The 16502-nt window shown below is 39.6% G+C and overlaps 1 protein-coding gene across 3 annotated transcripts in view; it reads right to left on the bottom strand.

Annotated features, from left to right (window-relative positions):
• Nucleotides 1-491: 491 nt before the first annotated feature.
• The window catches only part of myom1a (myomesin 1a (skelemin)), a 27370-nt gene continuing 11359 nt past the window's right edge, over nucleotides 492-16502 (bottom strand). For 2 of the 3 annotated variants that reach the window (XM_080861211.1, XM_080861213.1), the window contains 26 exons: nucleotides 16363-16419; nucleotides 15414-15538; nucleotides 12669-12852; nucleotides 12326-12500; nucleotides 11083-11204; nucleotides 9466-9662; nucleotides 9224-9350; nucleotides 8486-8670; nucleotides 8232-8346; nucleotides 7841-7997; nucleotides 7539-7645; nucleotides 7387-7431; nucleotides 6992-7128; nucleotides 6735-6879; nucleotides 6282-6341; nucleotides 6129-6196; nucleotides 5900-6025; nucleotides 5207-5287; nucleotides 4832-4919; nucleotides 4669-4707; nucleotides 4339-4444; nucleotides 2139-2302; nucleotides 1974-2010; nucleotides 1717-1739; nucleotides 1394-1449; nucleotides 492-1219 (listed from right to left, as the gene is read on the bottom strand). In XM_080861211.1, the coding sequence (XP_080717337.1) occupies nucleotides 950-1219; nucleotides 1394-1449; nucleotides 1717-1739; nucleotides 1974-2010; nucleotides 2139-2302; nucleotides 4339-4444; nucleotides 4669-4707; nucleotides 4832-4919; nucleotides 5207-5287; nucleotides 5900-6025; nucleotides 6129-6196; nucleotides 6282-6341; nucleotides 6735-6879; nucleotides 6992-7128; nucleotides 7387-7431; nucleotides 7539-7645; nucleotides 7841-7997; nucleotides 8232-8346; nucleotides 8486-8670; nucleotides 9224-9350; nucleotides 9466-9662; nucleotides 11083-11204; nucleotides 12326-12500; nucleotides 12669-12852; nucleotides 15414-15538; nucleotides 16363-16419 (2996 nt within the window). In that variant the 3' untranslated portion in view covers nucleotides 492-949. The remainder of the gene's footprint in view (nucleotides 1220-1393; nucleotides 1450-1716; nucleotides 1740-1973; nucleotides 2011-2138; nucleotides 2303-4338; nucleotides 4445-4668; nucleotides 4708-4831; nucleotides 4920-5206; nucleotides 5288-5899; nucleotides 6026-6128; nucleotides 6197-6281; nucleotides 6342-6734; nucleotides 6880-6991; nucleotides 7129-7386; nucleotides 7432-7538; nucleotides 7646-7840; nucleotides 7998-8231; nucleotides 8347-8485; nucleotides 8671-9223; nucleotides 9351-9465; nucleotides 9663-11082; nucleotides 11205-12325; nucleotides 12501-12668; nucleotides 12853-15413; nucleotides 15539-16362; nucleotides 16420-16502) is intronic. The other variant, XM_080861212.1, reaches the window with a different exon arrangement.

Here is a 16502-nt window from a genome sequence, read left to right as displayed (position 1 = left end):
TTTTTTTTTTTATCTTTATTTATTATTAATTATACTGAGGGCATTTCTGTTAATCAATGAGCTGAAGACGGGAGATTATGGAGAACAAAGGCAACCCTCTCTACAAGCAGGTGCAGTTTTATTGCAAGAGTGCCTTGAAGAGACACAAACATAGATACTGTATTCAGCCTCAGGCCACATGGTACATGAGTGTTTATCACATGGGGGTTTTCTTTATATTTTACCTGAAAAACAACATTCCCACCCACTACCCCCACCCCAGTTCAACGGAATTTCTTCATAGTGTGTGGTGTTCAGAAGTGATTCCAAGTTTTCCAGTTCTGCCTGTACTCCTTTGCGTTCGTACAGTGTGTTAGACACATCAGATGAACCTGTTCTGATTGCTGTGTACTTGTTTACATGGCATCAGTGCTTTTCAGCTCCACCTCTCCTACAAACAGATGTGATCACTGACTTGTAGCTCGCAAGCTGTACAGACATAACATACACACACAGTTTTAGCCATCATATCACTTTATAAGTTGATTGCAATAGCTGGTATAAAGTTAATGACATAATATTTTCCTTTTTTTTTGTTTACAGTGGGGAAAACCCAAAGTGATGTGGTCTGAAATGCCTAAAATTACTTAAATGTAAAACTTTAAATGATCAGAATAGAGTGTTTTGCTTTTGGAGGTCTTCAAGCTGTTTTCAAAATAAAATTGTCAAGTCAAATATCCCCCAAACATGACACATCAAGCACAAACTGCAAGCAAACAGTTATTCTGTTTCACATTCATAACCCTATCCTTAATAAGAAATGCCCGAAACTCTTTAACCCATGATTGTTTTTTTTAAATTCATGATTTATTTATTTATTTGCTGTGTTGCACCGGCACATGCCGGGGTAAAATACTTTGGAGACTGCCCTGTTGTTAATCTTCCTTGTGTCATTACGCTGTGTCATCCTTTAGTCTTTCTTCTCCTCCTTGCTCTCCTCTTCCTCTGGGTTGTACACGCTGACGGTGAACTCGCCGGCCTCTGTGCCATACTTGTTCTTCACCACAAGGGCGTATTTGCCAGAGTCAGCCGTGGAGACGGCAGCGATTGTGATACTGGCGAACTTGTTGTGCTCAAACTTGAGTTTGTAGTGGTCGTCAGATACCAGCACCTTTTCGTTCTTCGTCCAGGACACCTCAGGTACAGGCTCGCCCCAAACGTTGCCAGTTAGGTTCAGGGACTAACGAGTAAATATAAGTTGGCAGGGGATTGATGGGTGTCACACATATGCAACAAGAGAGCTTATCAGATTTTAGAGGTAAGACACACTCATAGAATAACACAAACTAAGAGAGAACAGAAAGAATAAGAGAGTGACACTCTTCATGAATAGAGTGAAAAATTGTTTATTTACCTTGCCCTCTTGGATTGCAACCACATCTGGCAAGCCTCCAACAACACGAGCACGGTCTAAACAGGAAATACAGGTGCAAGTGTCAAACATCAAGGAGAGCTCGTGAGCATTATACTCACCAATGCTGCATTTTTCAGTGGTGTAGTGAAGTGTGTTTTAGCTGGAAATTTCCTTTGTTCACTTTCATATTTCAGCTACAGAGGAGATCTATCCTTTAACCACGCTATATCCAAGTTAAAATTTAAGCGATATCCCAAAAGATGTTACATAATTTCATAGAGTGGTGTCCCTCGGGAGAAACCAGAGAATAAATAGGCACTTACTTCTCTCAGCGATTGCTGCAGCTCTAAGGGAGGAAGGAAGGACACAGACATTGTCAGAAGCTTTCTAAAATGGTATCGTAGTTATTTCTAAGTCTGTTCACTACCGGCAAATGTATTTTGAGTGCATCCAAAACAGCCCTCATGTCTATTTTGAGTTTGTGATGGTTGCTGCTCTTTATTTCTGTAAACATCCTCTTCAGACAGAAAAGCTGAATTACACAAAAGAAGGATGGAGTCAGATGAGTTTGTTTACTTACTTGAGCCTTTGGAATTCTTCAAATGCCTCTTCCCATGCTGCACCAGGACAAATCACCAATCATAATTTAGTTACATAAGCACAAAAGATAGACAAAGTTAACAGGATGTGGTTCTTTCTGCGCCTGAAGCGTCTTGCTCCTTTTGACTTTAAAACTTTTACCCACCCTGGCCAGTCAGATCAAAGGCTCTCTTTACACCGTCCTTGCCATCAAAGATGTCCATGCTGTATTTGCCCTTGTCCTTCTCAGTAGGCTCATTGATCTTAAGCCAAAGCTGGTCTCCTGTGACTCCGGACTTAACTCTCTCTGAAGCAGCAATTTTGCCGTCTCTGGTGAAGGAATCAAGAACACAGACATCAAACAATGCCTGACTCCTAATTTATTGAAATGAAAATGTATACAATCCAGTACACCAAGGAATATGACTCAAGTACGGAGCAATACTTGCAGCAGACACTTCAATCTTGCATAATAATCCCTGTTTTGTTTTGTTATTTAAATGTCACATGTGGCAAGATTTTATCCCCATCTATACATATATAATCATGAACATCAACAAGAGAGCTGATGGTTTTAGCCATTTTTTTTACTGTTTCATTTTCAATTTGATTTTCGAATGGCACAATATTACCTCATGTTGTGTACTGCAGGTCTCAGATATGCAAAAAGTGTTGCCATAGTGCACAGACCAGCTTTGAAGGTCTTATACAAAAAACAGTACCATGACTACTATTGTGATACTTTACACAAGTAGTAATGACAACTACAGTACAAAAAAGCAGAGAAGTGTTAAAGAATTTCATGAAAGCAATTAATTTAACTGTTACAATATGTAGATGAATGCTGGAAGAGATATATATGGATGGCTAGATTCATGTTAATTCTAAAAGCAATAGGTAATACAGAGAAATTAGTTGAAATAGCTGAAATTATGAATAAATATTACGCTAAATGTAATTGGCTTAGCTAACTGTGGCATGGAGACTATGTTAACCAAACTTTACAGATTTTAATTGAAACAATATTTAAATAAAATGAACATTTCTGAAACGTGACACGGTGTCAATAAAGTGGTACTTGCAGTGCTTATTTGACTGGTCGGTGTGGTTACATTTGTTACGAAAACTCGACTTTGTTCTGGGGGAGAAATAATAGTTCACGAGTTGCAGATAAGCATACAATTAATATCAACTAACATCAAGTACAACAGGTGAACCCATTTTACAGCAGTCATCCAATTCTCAAATTCTAATCTCACAACGTTTCAGATTGTTGTAGTTACAATCGGAAAATTGTAACTACAACAATTTTCAGATGTGGAAATACATCTCCTCACTATCAGCAGCTTGGCTGTCCTTAAGCCTCTAATAAAAGAAAAAACATGCAGCTGACTGTGAGACAGCTTTATCTTCTTTCCTTTCATGCAGGATTCTCCACAGTATCTCACACAAAAGGAATTAATGAAGGAAGCCCTAGAGCACCTTTCCTAAGGATTTAGAGAATTCAGCCAGGTCTTGTTATGGCTGTCTTGCAGCTCCTTCCGCATCACTTCCCCCAGTGAGGATTATGGACAGTATAAAAGATAGATGTAGCTGCTGGGTCGGAAAAGCAAAGCCAACTGTGGAAGTGCTTTTAATATCCATTCTTTTTAATAGCCACCAGGGGGCAACCCTGGTGGCTATTAGTATTGGCACCTCACAGCAAGAAGGTCCTGGGTTTGAATCCAGTCTGCGCCAAGATGGTGATGGTGAGAACATTTAGCTTGAGGTTTTATATGCAAAACCACTTTTTCAGTTCTGCCCACAAAGAGACTTTACCGCACAGATCCTTCCGATACAAAAAAAATCAGTTCAAACATCTGTTGTCTGTTTCAAATTGTGTTTATGTTTTGAGGTAGTTTTGCCTATTTTTTAATGACTTATTTTGTCTTTATGTAAAAGTGATTAGCAAAAATTCTGCAGATAAAAATGTTGTTTTTTGAATTAACTTGAATGATGGATGAGAGGTGAAACGTCTTCAAGCAACTTAAAGAAGTCCAGACGCTTTTCTTTCCAAGCTCCTTAGAATGAACTTGAATCATTTACACATGCATTTATCACGCACTAAGAGGTTTACCTCATAATTTCATGTACAGACTGTATGGTTATAAGCAACATTTTACAATGCTGGTCAGATAATTTTGCACAGTGTCGATAACAGTATGACATCAATCTAATTGGACACCTCTGAGAGTCAAGGTCAAAGACTGTTATCAGCTGCATTTGATTTTAAATGTAGCTTCATGATAGTATTGCTTTGTGTATTTTATAAGTGAATGAGTCTTAAAATAAAATAAAAGATTGCAAACCAGGACAATTTCACATACTTGTGGAGCCAACCAACACGCAGGTCCTCATGGTAATATGTGACCGTGGAGTAGAGGACGATGCCATGCTCGGTACTGAGAACTTTGATTTCGCTGGAAGAGTTAGCTGTAGGGAGAAAAGAGCAAAGACAGGCACTTATTTGCATCTCTTGGAGCTAATATCGGATAATGGTATGCAGTAAAGCATGAAATATTTAGATGTTAATTGTTCGTTCTCAGGAAAAATACTTTGAATAGGCACATTCTGCTTCTTTCTGTGGGCCTCTTTAGTGCGTGGTCTATGTGTTGTGCTTCATTACTGCCTGGTAAGTGTGAATTTTAATGACTCACCAATAACCCTGAACAGCTCATTCATTACAGCTTGGTATCCTGGGGAAAAGCATGACGACAGCAATTAATGTCACATTCGCTGATATTACTTTTGCTTTTCCGCAGCACTCATTTCCACTTTTCCACTTGATTTTCAGCTCCTAAAATTTCTGAGGGAGACTACCTGCATCTGTCAGACTGAAGGTGCTCTTATCTTTGCCTCTCTCATCCCTCAGGAAGACCTCGTAAACACCCGCGTCGTGCTTGGAGATCTAAGATTCAAATTAAAAGTCACATAAGTATCCTTGAAGCAATAATGAAATCCCCTTAACCTCAAAGTGAGGGGAGTGCAATATTATTTTTGGGACAGATAAAAGACAGTCAAATAGCCAGACAGGGACCAAGTAAACCGAAAAGGCAAGCTTTTCTCCCGCCCGTGATGCTGCAGGCGTTAAAGGGAAAACATGGAAAGGACAGAGAAAAACATGGATATGGGAAGACAAGGAGGACACATGGAGAAATCAGGTATCAACTTATGGCAGAAAGATTATGTCCAGACTTTAGGTCTTGGTGGCGGGGGAACGTCCTCTGCAGGTGGTTTTTTCTTTTTTTCTTTCTGTTTCTCTTGCTTAATAACCCACTGTGAATTAGACAGATAAGCCAGTTATTGCAAATGCAGCTGACAGGAGCTCATGCAATGACACCGACCCTCTTCTAATGAGTAATGCTTACACAGTCTCAATGAAATATCAATGTAGCTTCCCTGGCACTGGGCCCTTAGCGTCAAACCAGATCAAAATTCTATCAAAAAGAGTTTTTTTCTTTTCTTTTTTGTGCATGTAAGGTTGCCAGAGAAGTTATATTGATTATTGTTAGAATGAAATGAATGAGTTAAAAGCGCATGACATGTACAATGGAATTACGTGGGTATAAATACGATCGCCGAGTCTCCAAGTATGAAAATTCAGAGAAAGCATTAATTGTAGCAGTTTCGGTACCCACTGCATCTATTCAGATCCCCACAGGGAACACGCTAATGTGCTGACTCCAGCACTCTACTACAACCTGGGAAGGTGAATATTTTCCATAGTGTTTCATCATTTATGAATGTATGTGTCAGAGAGGGCTGGTAGACAGCGCAGCAGCTGGTAAGGCTGTACAATGGAAGCAGAGCTGCATCAGCACTCCTGATAGCTCTTTACTCATAAGCTCACAACTCCTCGCAACATACGGCCTCCATCTAATGGCTGACCTTTCCGATATTAAAGGTCAGCTCGCCGTCCTGCCTCTCGATTTTCTTAGCATCCTCATCATCCTCTGCAATCTCAATGCAGTCCTTAGACCAAGTGATCTCAGTCTCTGATCTGACATTTCCAATCTATGAAACAAAGAGAGAGACAGGAAGGAGTCGCTTTACCTATATGCTCCATCTCTGAAGAAATATCAACAGCGCTGTAATTATTCACATTCGTTTCTATTACCTTGCATTTCAGCAGTACATCACATTCAGGGGTAACACTGAAGTCAAGGTACTCGACAAAGTGAGGACCTGAAAATAAATGGAATGATTACACAAAAAAAATTATTTGTTTAATTATCATTAGGCTTACTTGAAGAGGCGTGAGATTTCTTACCTTGTTTCCTGACCCATTCTGCCCTCGCAAATTCTGACTTCTTTTGAAGCTCCCTGAATTCTGGACAAAGAGAAATGTAAATGCTAAAAAACAGATTAAACCCTTATTTTTCACTTCATTCACTCACAAGTGTATTAGAAAATGCGTGCCATAACAAAATGAAAAGGGACAACTGTAAGTAAACGTTGCCTTCTGCTGCCCCTCAATGGATACATAATTAAACTGCAGCACTGGCGATACACCTAGCAGACTGGGAGAAGTCTATATTTACACTGACATTTGCATTGTGTATTTTTACAGCCTTCATTTTCATGCTGTTCTCTTGACTTCGTCTTAACTGCTCAGTACTTTTATGCCATTTTGTCAGTCCTTAAAGTTATAAGTTAGGCTAATCCAAGTTATTATTATATCAAAATGGAAGTCAAAACTGTATTAGCCATTAAAGCTGCTTACCATCTCCAATTAGCACCAGACTGGTTGTACCCTTAGCTTTGCCATCCACCAGGTTAAAGGTGAACGTCCCCTCATCTGTGACTTCCAAAGAGTCCATGAACATTTCAATAATACCGCTGGACTTGTCGAAGTTCATTATGTATTTCTGAAAACAGTGAGGCAAACAGAAAACCTCTGATCCATCAGCAGTAAGGTTACGTTCAATTTAAAACTGGGGGGGGGAGGTGTCGGCATTATTATTGCAGCATTATTCCTACCTTTCCCTGAGAAATGATAACATCGTTGAAGACATACTCCACTTGGCAGTCAGAAGTGCATTTCTCCACCTGAGTCCAGAATCGCACGCGACCCTTCTCGAGCAGCTCCATAGCCATTTCGTTCTTAAAGGGAATAACTAGAGAGCACCAGATTTATTAAAGCTCTTGCAGAACAACTTCTATTTTCTTTAGGATTATTGCATGTAGGTATAGATGTAGGGCATAAAGTCACAGTGGGTATCAGCAATAACAGAGTTAAAAACAGGCTTGTAGGCTGCATTTGTTTGAGAAAAGAAGTCATTTTCAAACCATATTTAAACCAACATCTACATTTATTACTAAATAAAACTGAAATTCTGGTCTTGGTAACATCTGTGCTTTGTCCCAATATTCACCAGGGAACTTGTGATCATGGCTGATGTCCAGAAGACGCTTGAGACCTGTCAATTAAGAAAAGAACAACAAAATGGATGAATGTCATGACCTCTGTAAACCGACAGAAGTACTGCACCATGTAATCTGAGACAGCCTTCAAAGGGCGTCTCACCCTCCTCAGTGAGCGTGTAGCTGGAGGAAATGCCGTCAGTGTTGGTGACTACACAGGAGAAGGTACCCAGATCCTCCAGAGAGGGACTATTGAAGATAGCTCTGGATCTGCAGATGATGACACAGCAAGGGAGGAGAGTGGGGACATTTTTTCTCTTTTTAGCTGATATCATCTGGTGACATGGATTCTAATGCTGGGGGAAAATGGTGGTAGTGAACATTTCCCCTTGTGGGACAATTAAAGGATTATTCTATTCTATTCTATTCTATTCTATTCATTAGTGGTACATAATGTGTACTTACTTTCCCCGTTCACTGATAATAGTCAGACGAGAGGTGTCTGTGATCTCTTTGTAGTTCTTGGACCAAACAAACTCAGAGCCCTCCATCATCTCAGAGCACTCAAAGACCATGGAAATCACACCGTCATCATCAACATCCACGTAAATCTCTTTGGTGCCTAAGGGAGAGATATTAAATGGTGAGAGGATCCTCGATATTAGTATTTTCAGTCCTCAAACTCAGAATTTTAGTCATTAAAAGAGTAAATCATCAAAATAAAAAGCCTGGCCATCAGTGTAGAACTGCAAAAGAATGTCAAGTCATGTGTGAGGACAAATTTTCCACATTTTTTTAAGACTGGATAGGAACACTCTGTGACTGACTGCATCAGTTACATAACAGTCTCACTCACCAGGGCGAGTCTGGGCCAGGATTGGACCTAAGACTGCAGAGGGCTTTCCAACTCCAGCAAGATTTTGAGCACGCACGTGGAACACATAGGATGCGCCACCCTTCAGTCCAGTCACCTGATTTAGCACATAACAGGCAGGGGTAAGAAAGAGTCCAACCACCAACTATTAAAACCAGTATTTCACACGTCGTATTTGACATTAAGATATTAATGAACCAATTTTATTCAAACTGAATTATATGCATCTTCCTCACCTTCATGTATTTCATCTTGTTGACCTTTTCATGAACACCTTTCCAGCATTCCTCACCAGCAGAGGCCTCCTTGACGTCCAAGTAGTAGCCATTGACAGGCGAGCGACCATCAAACACCGGTGGCTCCCACAGGACCACCACAGAGGTGTCACGGACCTCCAGTACATGAAGACCAACAGGAACACCTTAAAGATAAAAGTGTTTAAATAATTAATATCAGGGGCTAAGGTCTAATTATATAGACAAAAACCTGGCTTAGCACCAAATTATAATGCTGAGAACTGAAAGCAATATAAAGTGATTTAACTGACTGTTGTCTAAGCAATTTTGCATCAGTCTCTGTCTTGTAAAACATTGGACATAGCACAACTAAAAAAAAAATCATACCAGACAAGCATTTCTGCTAGATAAAGAGAATAGCACTTTTAATCAGTGTGGCTGCTCTTAAAAGTACGCTGAAGTTACCCAGAAAATATAAATATTTTGTCCTAGATATCTGGTAGCATATGATATGGATGTTTTTTCACTTAATTGTAGTGTGTGACAGTGTGTGATTATTAGTTATCATTTCCATATTATTCTTGGTCAGGTCACTGATTAAAAATGCTTTAACTTTTAGTAACCCCCTTACATAAGTTTTTCCTTTCAGTGGATAGTCAGTTATTGGTTTAACCCCTCTGTTACTAATATCTACCAGCTCAATTTTCTGTGTTTCGGTGAACATGTGGTCAGTGATACCTGGGACAGTAATGGTCCATTCTTTGCACTCCAGAGGTGCACTGGGCAGAGAGGGTTTACTCACACCAGCCATGTTCACTGCTCGGACTTGAAACTGATAAAAGAGCCTCTCCTTCAGGTTCTCCGCCTAAAAGAAACAAATGCAAATAGTTAGAGACTAAAAAGTGCCTGCCAGCTTCATTACATGCAGTGATAACATTTTATGTTTTATGAATGTGAGGCTGAAGGAACTTGAAACTTACTTTATAGGAAGTTGTAGTCAGTGCCTGGTGGTTCATTTCATGCCATTTTCCAGCAACGCCTCCCTTTACGGTTCTGTAGTCCACAAAATAGCCCCTGATGTCAGCTCCTCCGTTGTTAGCAGGCGCGTTCCAGCCCAGGACCATGTAGTCCTTGAAGGCCTCCTGCAGGGTCACACCGGTGGGCTTACCAGGTACGGCTGTGATGAGAGTAAACAGGCCGGTCAGTTTTAATTGTGAGAAAAAATGTGAGTAAGCGAGTCAAAACAGTTAACACTGAAATATTAAAACCCAAATTATTACATGGAAAATTAATAATTGCACACAATTTCATACAGACTAGCATTAGCCAAGTATCATACAGGTGTTAGTGGTAATCAGTGTTAAAATATCATGTTAGCTGCGACGGTACAGATGAACATCATACATGCAGCTGCATTACACACACAAGAAACACACATTTGTTATTTAGTATCACAATAATGGAAAAAGAAATACTTACACTAAACGCAAGCAGCTGTGAAACTTTCACACTAAGAAATTCTTCAAAGCCAGAACTCATTAAGATCATGCTCTTTAAGAACACAATAGTTTAGTCTTCATCTTGGCCAGGCACTAACAGGCACCCCTAAAGAGTTATCAAACAGCAGAACTCAAGCAAAATTAAACTTACATGCTTAAACCCTCAAACCCTTCACACGAATTAGAAACATTGTAAAACATGACCTGACTGGTTTAACCAAGCCACAAAAAAATATGTAAATACAAAAGTTAAAGGATGGGAAAGTTTCCAAATATAGTGGTAGCAATGAGACTGTCATGCAGGCACATGCAAGTTATCAACTGCACTTTTATAAACATATAATTCATAACCTTTAATAACTCATCCAAGGGACTTCTTCAGTCTCAGCTGACTGCAGGTTTCCCCCGAGAGTACAAGAGTCTCTTTGTACAGTACTCATGGCCACTGAGTAATGGTCATAGCAGATCATGAAACTGAGCTTATTGTTTTCAGGTAACAGTGCTAGTTTTGGTCATATTGCAAATGGGCAGGGATAGCTCAGTAGGTAGAGTGGTGGCCCCATGATCGGAAGGTCGGGGGTTCGACTCCACTGAACGGCTACCCTGAGGTACCCCTGAGCAAGGTACCGTCCCTACACACTGCTCCCCGGGCGCTGCATTGGTAGCTGCCCACTGCTTCACTGGGTGAATGGGTTAAATGCAGAGGAACTATTTCCCTATGAGGACTAACACGCACACTTAAACTTAAATGTACTGCTTATAATGTAGGGGAAACCTGCAGTCAGCTGAGTCATTTGGATAAGTGATGAAATGTTTTTCCCACTGAAAATGTTGCGTTCCAATGGACAGAATCAACTTTCTGGGATTTTCTTATTAAACAGGCATCAAGACATAACTCATTAACACATGAGATTTACAGGCAAATATCTGGTAGATTAATTGTATGAGAATAAAATCTCAGCAAGTAAATAAAAAAACATAAAGAGGATTTTGAGTTAGGAGTGGTGAAAGACTATACGTGGATAAGGGGGGACAAAGGGGGGAAAGAACTGAATACTGCGGGCAAAGTGAACAATGAGAAAGAATTATGACACTTACAGATGGCAGCCTGTACAACTACAGCGTCAGAATTGGGGGAGCTCTGGCTGTATCCAGCAGCATTTACTGCCTTCACTTTAAACACGTAGTTTGCACCAGTAATCAGGCCATGACACACAAACCTAAACAGAAAAAAGAGATTCATTAGTATTAATCAATAGGTGGGATCTTTTGTAATATCACAAAAGGTTGATTTTGATACAAAATACTTTAAGCCATTCAAGTTACATTGCTTTTTTTTTTTTTTTTTTTTTTTTTAAACAAAACAAAACAATAACAAACTCGAAGTCAGGACCTTCTTGCTAAATCCAGATTAAAAACCTATTTTTATTTGCTGGCCTTTGACCTCAGTGGGTAACTGACCTTTTTTTTACTATTTCTTTTATTTATATTTTATTGTTATTACTACTATGATGACGATGATGATGATAAACAGCTCTCTGAAGGTCCTGCCACATCACTTCACTCAGGTTGAGGTCTGGACTTTAACTGGGCCATTGCAACACCTTGATTCTTTGTTTACCACTGGGATCATCCTGTTGCATGACTCAATTTCAGCCAAGCTTTAACTCAGTGACTGCAAGGTGCTCAGGTCTGTGGGTACAAATCCAACCTAAATCATTAAACCTCCAACATATTAAGAGTTGGGATAATTAGTTTATTCTGGCACCATGTGCTTGGTTTTCTAGAGATGTGGAGCTCTGCATTTATGGTCAAACGTCTCCACTTAGGTTCATCAGTCCAAAGGAGATTGTTTTTGTCCAAAGGAGTCTTGTGGTTTGTTCAGATGCAATACATCTAAGCCATGCTGCCATGTTCTTTTTGGAGAGAAGAGGCTTGCAACCCTTTCAAACAAGCCATACTTGCTCATCCTTTTTCTAGTGATACTGTCATGAACTTTAACGTTTAACATGGAAACTTAGACATGTAGGGTTTGAGATGTAGCTCTGGAGTGATTGTGCTGGATATCCACTCCTGGAAAGATTGTAGCGTTGTCTTAACACACACCTGAATGCTTCAGATCAGTAAACTGGCAAAACATCTGCTTTTATAGAGGTGGTTACACTTTCTCATGTTCAGTTAATCAAGTGCATTTTATTAGCAGCACTTGACTGCTACTTATCCTCTTAATTCCTGTGGAAGTATTATAAACAAGACATAAAAAGATGACATATTTACATGGAAAAATCAGTATCCTCCATGTCTTAGAGCATGCATTAATTGCACCTTTAAACCTGCCCACCTGGTCTGCCTAACAGGCTTATTGTTGCAAGGCATCCAGACATCTGTGCCCACCACACTGCATTCAATATAGTAGCCCACCAAGTGTTGCACATCCTTGGAGGCCCCCCAGGAAACCACCACAGATGTGTCAGTGTTCCTGGTGGCAACCGGGTTGCCTGGAGCTGATGGCAGGTCTGTTAGAGGAAAAGGAAAACACAGAACATCCTATAATGCAGAAAGGCGCTGCAGCAGACTGTAAAATAAACCAGTGACATTGTGATTTTAGAGCTACTATTATTCAGTCCTGAGCAGGTCTTTTTATATGCAGCATTAGTTTTGACACACTTGGTTTGCCAGCTCACCCAGTTTATCTCCAACTATGACTTCTCCTGTGGATTCAGAGGCTTCACCCACGCCGGCAGAGTTGCAGCAGCGTACACGGAAGCTGTAAGATTTACCCTCCGCCAGGTCAAACAGGGCAAAGCGAGGAGATTTGACTGGTATACCAGTGTTCACCCTCTGCCAGGTGTCAGTGCCAGAAATACGCTGCAGTTGACAAAGAACCAGAGAAATGTTAGAGACTGAAACAGATATGAAATTTGACTATATGAAACAGGTGAGGTATGATTATTTATATAATGTCCCCATATGCTTGCTTTCACATATCACTATTCTAATAATAAGTCTGTAGGTCTTTGTCATTGTATATGTTTAGAGACAAATTATGGGGAATTCAGGTAAAATATAAACATCATTTTGTTTTCAGTTTTCTTTTGCATTATTGTTTGTTTTGCATAATGCACTGTATGACCAAAGGAAATCAATTAGAAACGAGCATTTTTACACTGGTGTATTTACTGTGGAGCTTTCATTTTGCATTGTCTCTGCAAAATATGTTGACCCCTCACATTTACAAGTTAAATTGTTGTAGCTATCAGCAGTAAATAGTTTAAGAGCGTCAAAGGAGAAGAGTTAAGACTTAGCTAAGTGATTAGAAACTTTGTTTTATTTGCCATAATGATTTTAAATATAACAAACGATATAACTGATTCTTCTCATCAGTCCAGTAGTTTGACTCATACATATATATATATATATATATATATATATATATATATATATATATATATATATATATATATATATATATATATATATATATATATATATATATATATATATATATTAGGGGTGCAACGATATTCGTATCGATATTGAACCGTTCGATACAGTGCTTTCGGTTCGGTACGCATATGTATCGAACAATACAACATTTGTAATTTCTTTTATCAACTTTCCTTCTGACAATGCTGTCTGTGTTGAGCGCTCAGTGAATCTGCGTTCGACTACTCCGCCTAGGCTGCACTGTCCAGCGCAGATCCACTGAGCGCTCAACACAGACAGCATCGTCAGAAGGAAGAGCGCAGGGCAAGCTAGCGAGACAGAAGTTAAGCTCTCAGCAACATGGACCTCCCCCACTCTCATTCAGATCTGGCGTTTGGAATTATTTTGGTTTTCATGTGACGTATGACCCTGAAGGTAAGCGAGTCATGGACTAAAGTAAAACAGTATGTTGGATGTGCCATGCAATGCTCAATTACATAAGATAAGATAAGATAACCTTTATTAGTCCCACACGTGGGAAATTTGTTTTGTCACAGCAGGAAGTGGACAGTGCAAAAGTTATGAGGCAAAAATTAGAATACAATAAGAATAAATACATAGGTGGGAACTAGTGTGTTAGCGCGGTTAGCTCGTTAACGTGTTGGCCGTCTAGCCCCATGCACGGGGCGATCGGCGGTAGCTCGTTAACGGAGATTTGCCGTGTTGTGGCGTTAAGGTCATTTCAACGAGATTAACCTGAAAGCACTAGTGGGAACACAACGAATATGACTGCACATTTACGCCGACATCGACCTAGTGCAAAGACAAGTGGAAGCAGAAAAAAAACAAGCAAGCATGCTACTAACTTTAGCCGAGTCATTTAGACAGCTGTTTAATATGCTGCTGAGAATATAGCCCAGAAGAAGCGGATAGTATAGCTTTTATTTTGGAAAGAGACATTTCTCTGTAATAAACTCTCTTTTCCAAAGATGAGTGATTCCTCAATCAGATACAGGGCTCGCAATATCGCTAGCCCAACGTCCCGGGGCTAGCAATTTTTTCAGTCGGGGTACCAAAATCTATCTCTGCCCTGCCCGTCGGGCTATTGTAGGAAGGAAAAATATATGTCAATGCTTTTGCATTCTTTCGGAAATGTAGCTGGGTAATTATGTCATTGGCATCGGTGAGCCACTGTCAATATGTGACATATTGAAATCGCGTTTGAATTTGCGCTTGTTTTTTTGCTTTCACTTTGCAATCGCGCGAACTGTGTATAGAGAGCGACAGCACTGATCTGTGAGTGATGATAATTTGTGCACCAATTCCTCTGACATCGTCTTATTAATCGTTAGCTAACAAGTGAAATCTCCCGCAGCTTAAACATGTGAGAGGTTGATCGCGCAGAGAATCGCTGAGCTTATGTGAGTGCGTGTGTAAAAGCAGCAGGATTTATATTTGACTACGATGACCTGGATGACTGAGAACCTTCACAGACAGATATATATTTTAGTTCTGCTGAGCCAAATAAGACAGGTCAGGGTGAAGAAGTGACAGCCAAAGAAAATCTTACCACAAAACGGAAAAGTTATGACAAATCAGACTATAAGGCAAAAAGAAAGTGCAGCTTTATGGTTTCATGGACAAAATTATTTCTGTGGCTGCAATATGACGAGCTAAATAACCAGGGCTGCACATAAGTGGTCCGCAGGTGCGCATTCGCTGTCAAAATAAAAAACACGCACAAGGGTTAGGGTTAAATTTAAAAACTGTACTTTTGAGTTAAAATATATATTTATAATTTTAATAAATGACAAATTAAAAAGGCATGAACATTTTTTTGTATCGAAAAAATATCGAACCGTGACACCAAAGTATCGAACCGAACCGAACCGTGAATTTTGTGTATCGTTGCACCCCTAATATATATATATATATATATACATACACACACACACACACACACACACATATTTCTATGGGACAGTTTTGAATGTTTTTCTCACCTTCTCAATGTAATACATGACTCCTTCATGACCCCTCTGGGCTGGAGGCTTCCAGGCAAGTACCACATAACTTTTAGTTGCCTCAGTAACCACAACATCAGTTGGTTCTCCTGGGACTACACCGACTGAAGAGGCAAGAAGATACTCATCATTTAGACACGACAACTGCAACTAGGTAAGTGCTGAAGTGACTGTACTGACACCAAAACGCTAATAGCAAAACCACATGATCTATGCAGACTGTTCTCTCAGTACAAACAGTATTTTACTATATAAGCTTTTCATGTATTAAACATAGTCTAAAGTTATAAGACTGACCAGATATCTGATGCTGATATTTGACTGATTGGATGTATGAGGTTGTTTATTCCTACAGTAATGAGTCTGAAATTTACAGGAATGAAGCAACTGTTTAAAAAAAATGGGGAAAAGAACTGAGACAATAATAAACCAATACCACAAATACCATATCCCAACCTAACCTATTACAAAGACTGGGGTGGTAGTTTTCATAATCAGACACATGCAAATTCCTGATTTTGACAACTCTGAATTTTTTGTGAAGTTTGAATTTCTGATTAAAAATAGCACATTCAACCCCCTTAAACATTAATGAAAAATAGCTTACAGTTCCCCTTGAGACAGGCATCACTCAGGAAGCCGTGTGATGGCTATAGCGGTTAAAATCAAAGAAAGGGAGCCCACATCTCATACGTGTTTGAGCCATATGAGAAAATGTCTAAAATCAGAGTAGGAGAGTTGCTTGACTGTTACTGTACTGTAAACCTAAGAGATGTGCAAGCAGCTGAGTGGGATGGTCAAGTCCATATATTAGACCTGTTTGGCCAAAATGAGAAAGATATTGAGGTTCAATAGCTTTTTAAAACCTTTTTGTAAAGACAACTAAAATTAAAATTCTCTGAAACTAGACAGCAAAAAGGTGCCGTACCTGTCGGATCCTCCTCTGTGAACTTGATCATTCCAGTCCAAGGAGCTGAGGGTCCAGCTGTTTGGAAAAATGAATTAAATAGATTTAAATTTAAAAAAAAGAAGGTTAATTCGTTTACATGGCTGAAGTGTGTCAGCAGG

This window comes from Rhamphochromis sp. 'chilingali', assembly GCF_963969265.1.
Source record: "Rhamphochromis sp. 'chilingali' genome assembly, chromosome: 16".
In the NCBI taxonomy this organism is placed as follows: domain Eukaryota; kingdom Metazoa; phylum Chordata; class Actinopteri; order Cichliformes; family Cichlidae; genus Rhamphochromis; species Rhamphochromis sp. 'chilingali'.
The sequence above is the reverse complement of the archived record's forward strand: the minus strand, read 5'-3'. Positions and strand labels throughout refer to the sequence as shown.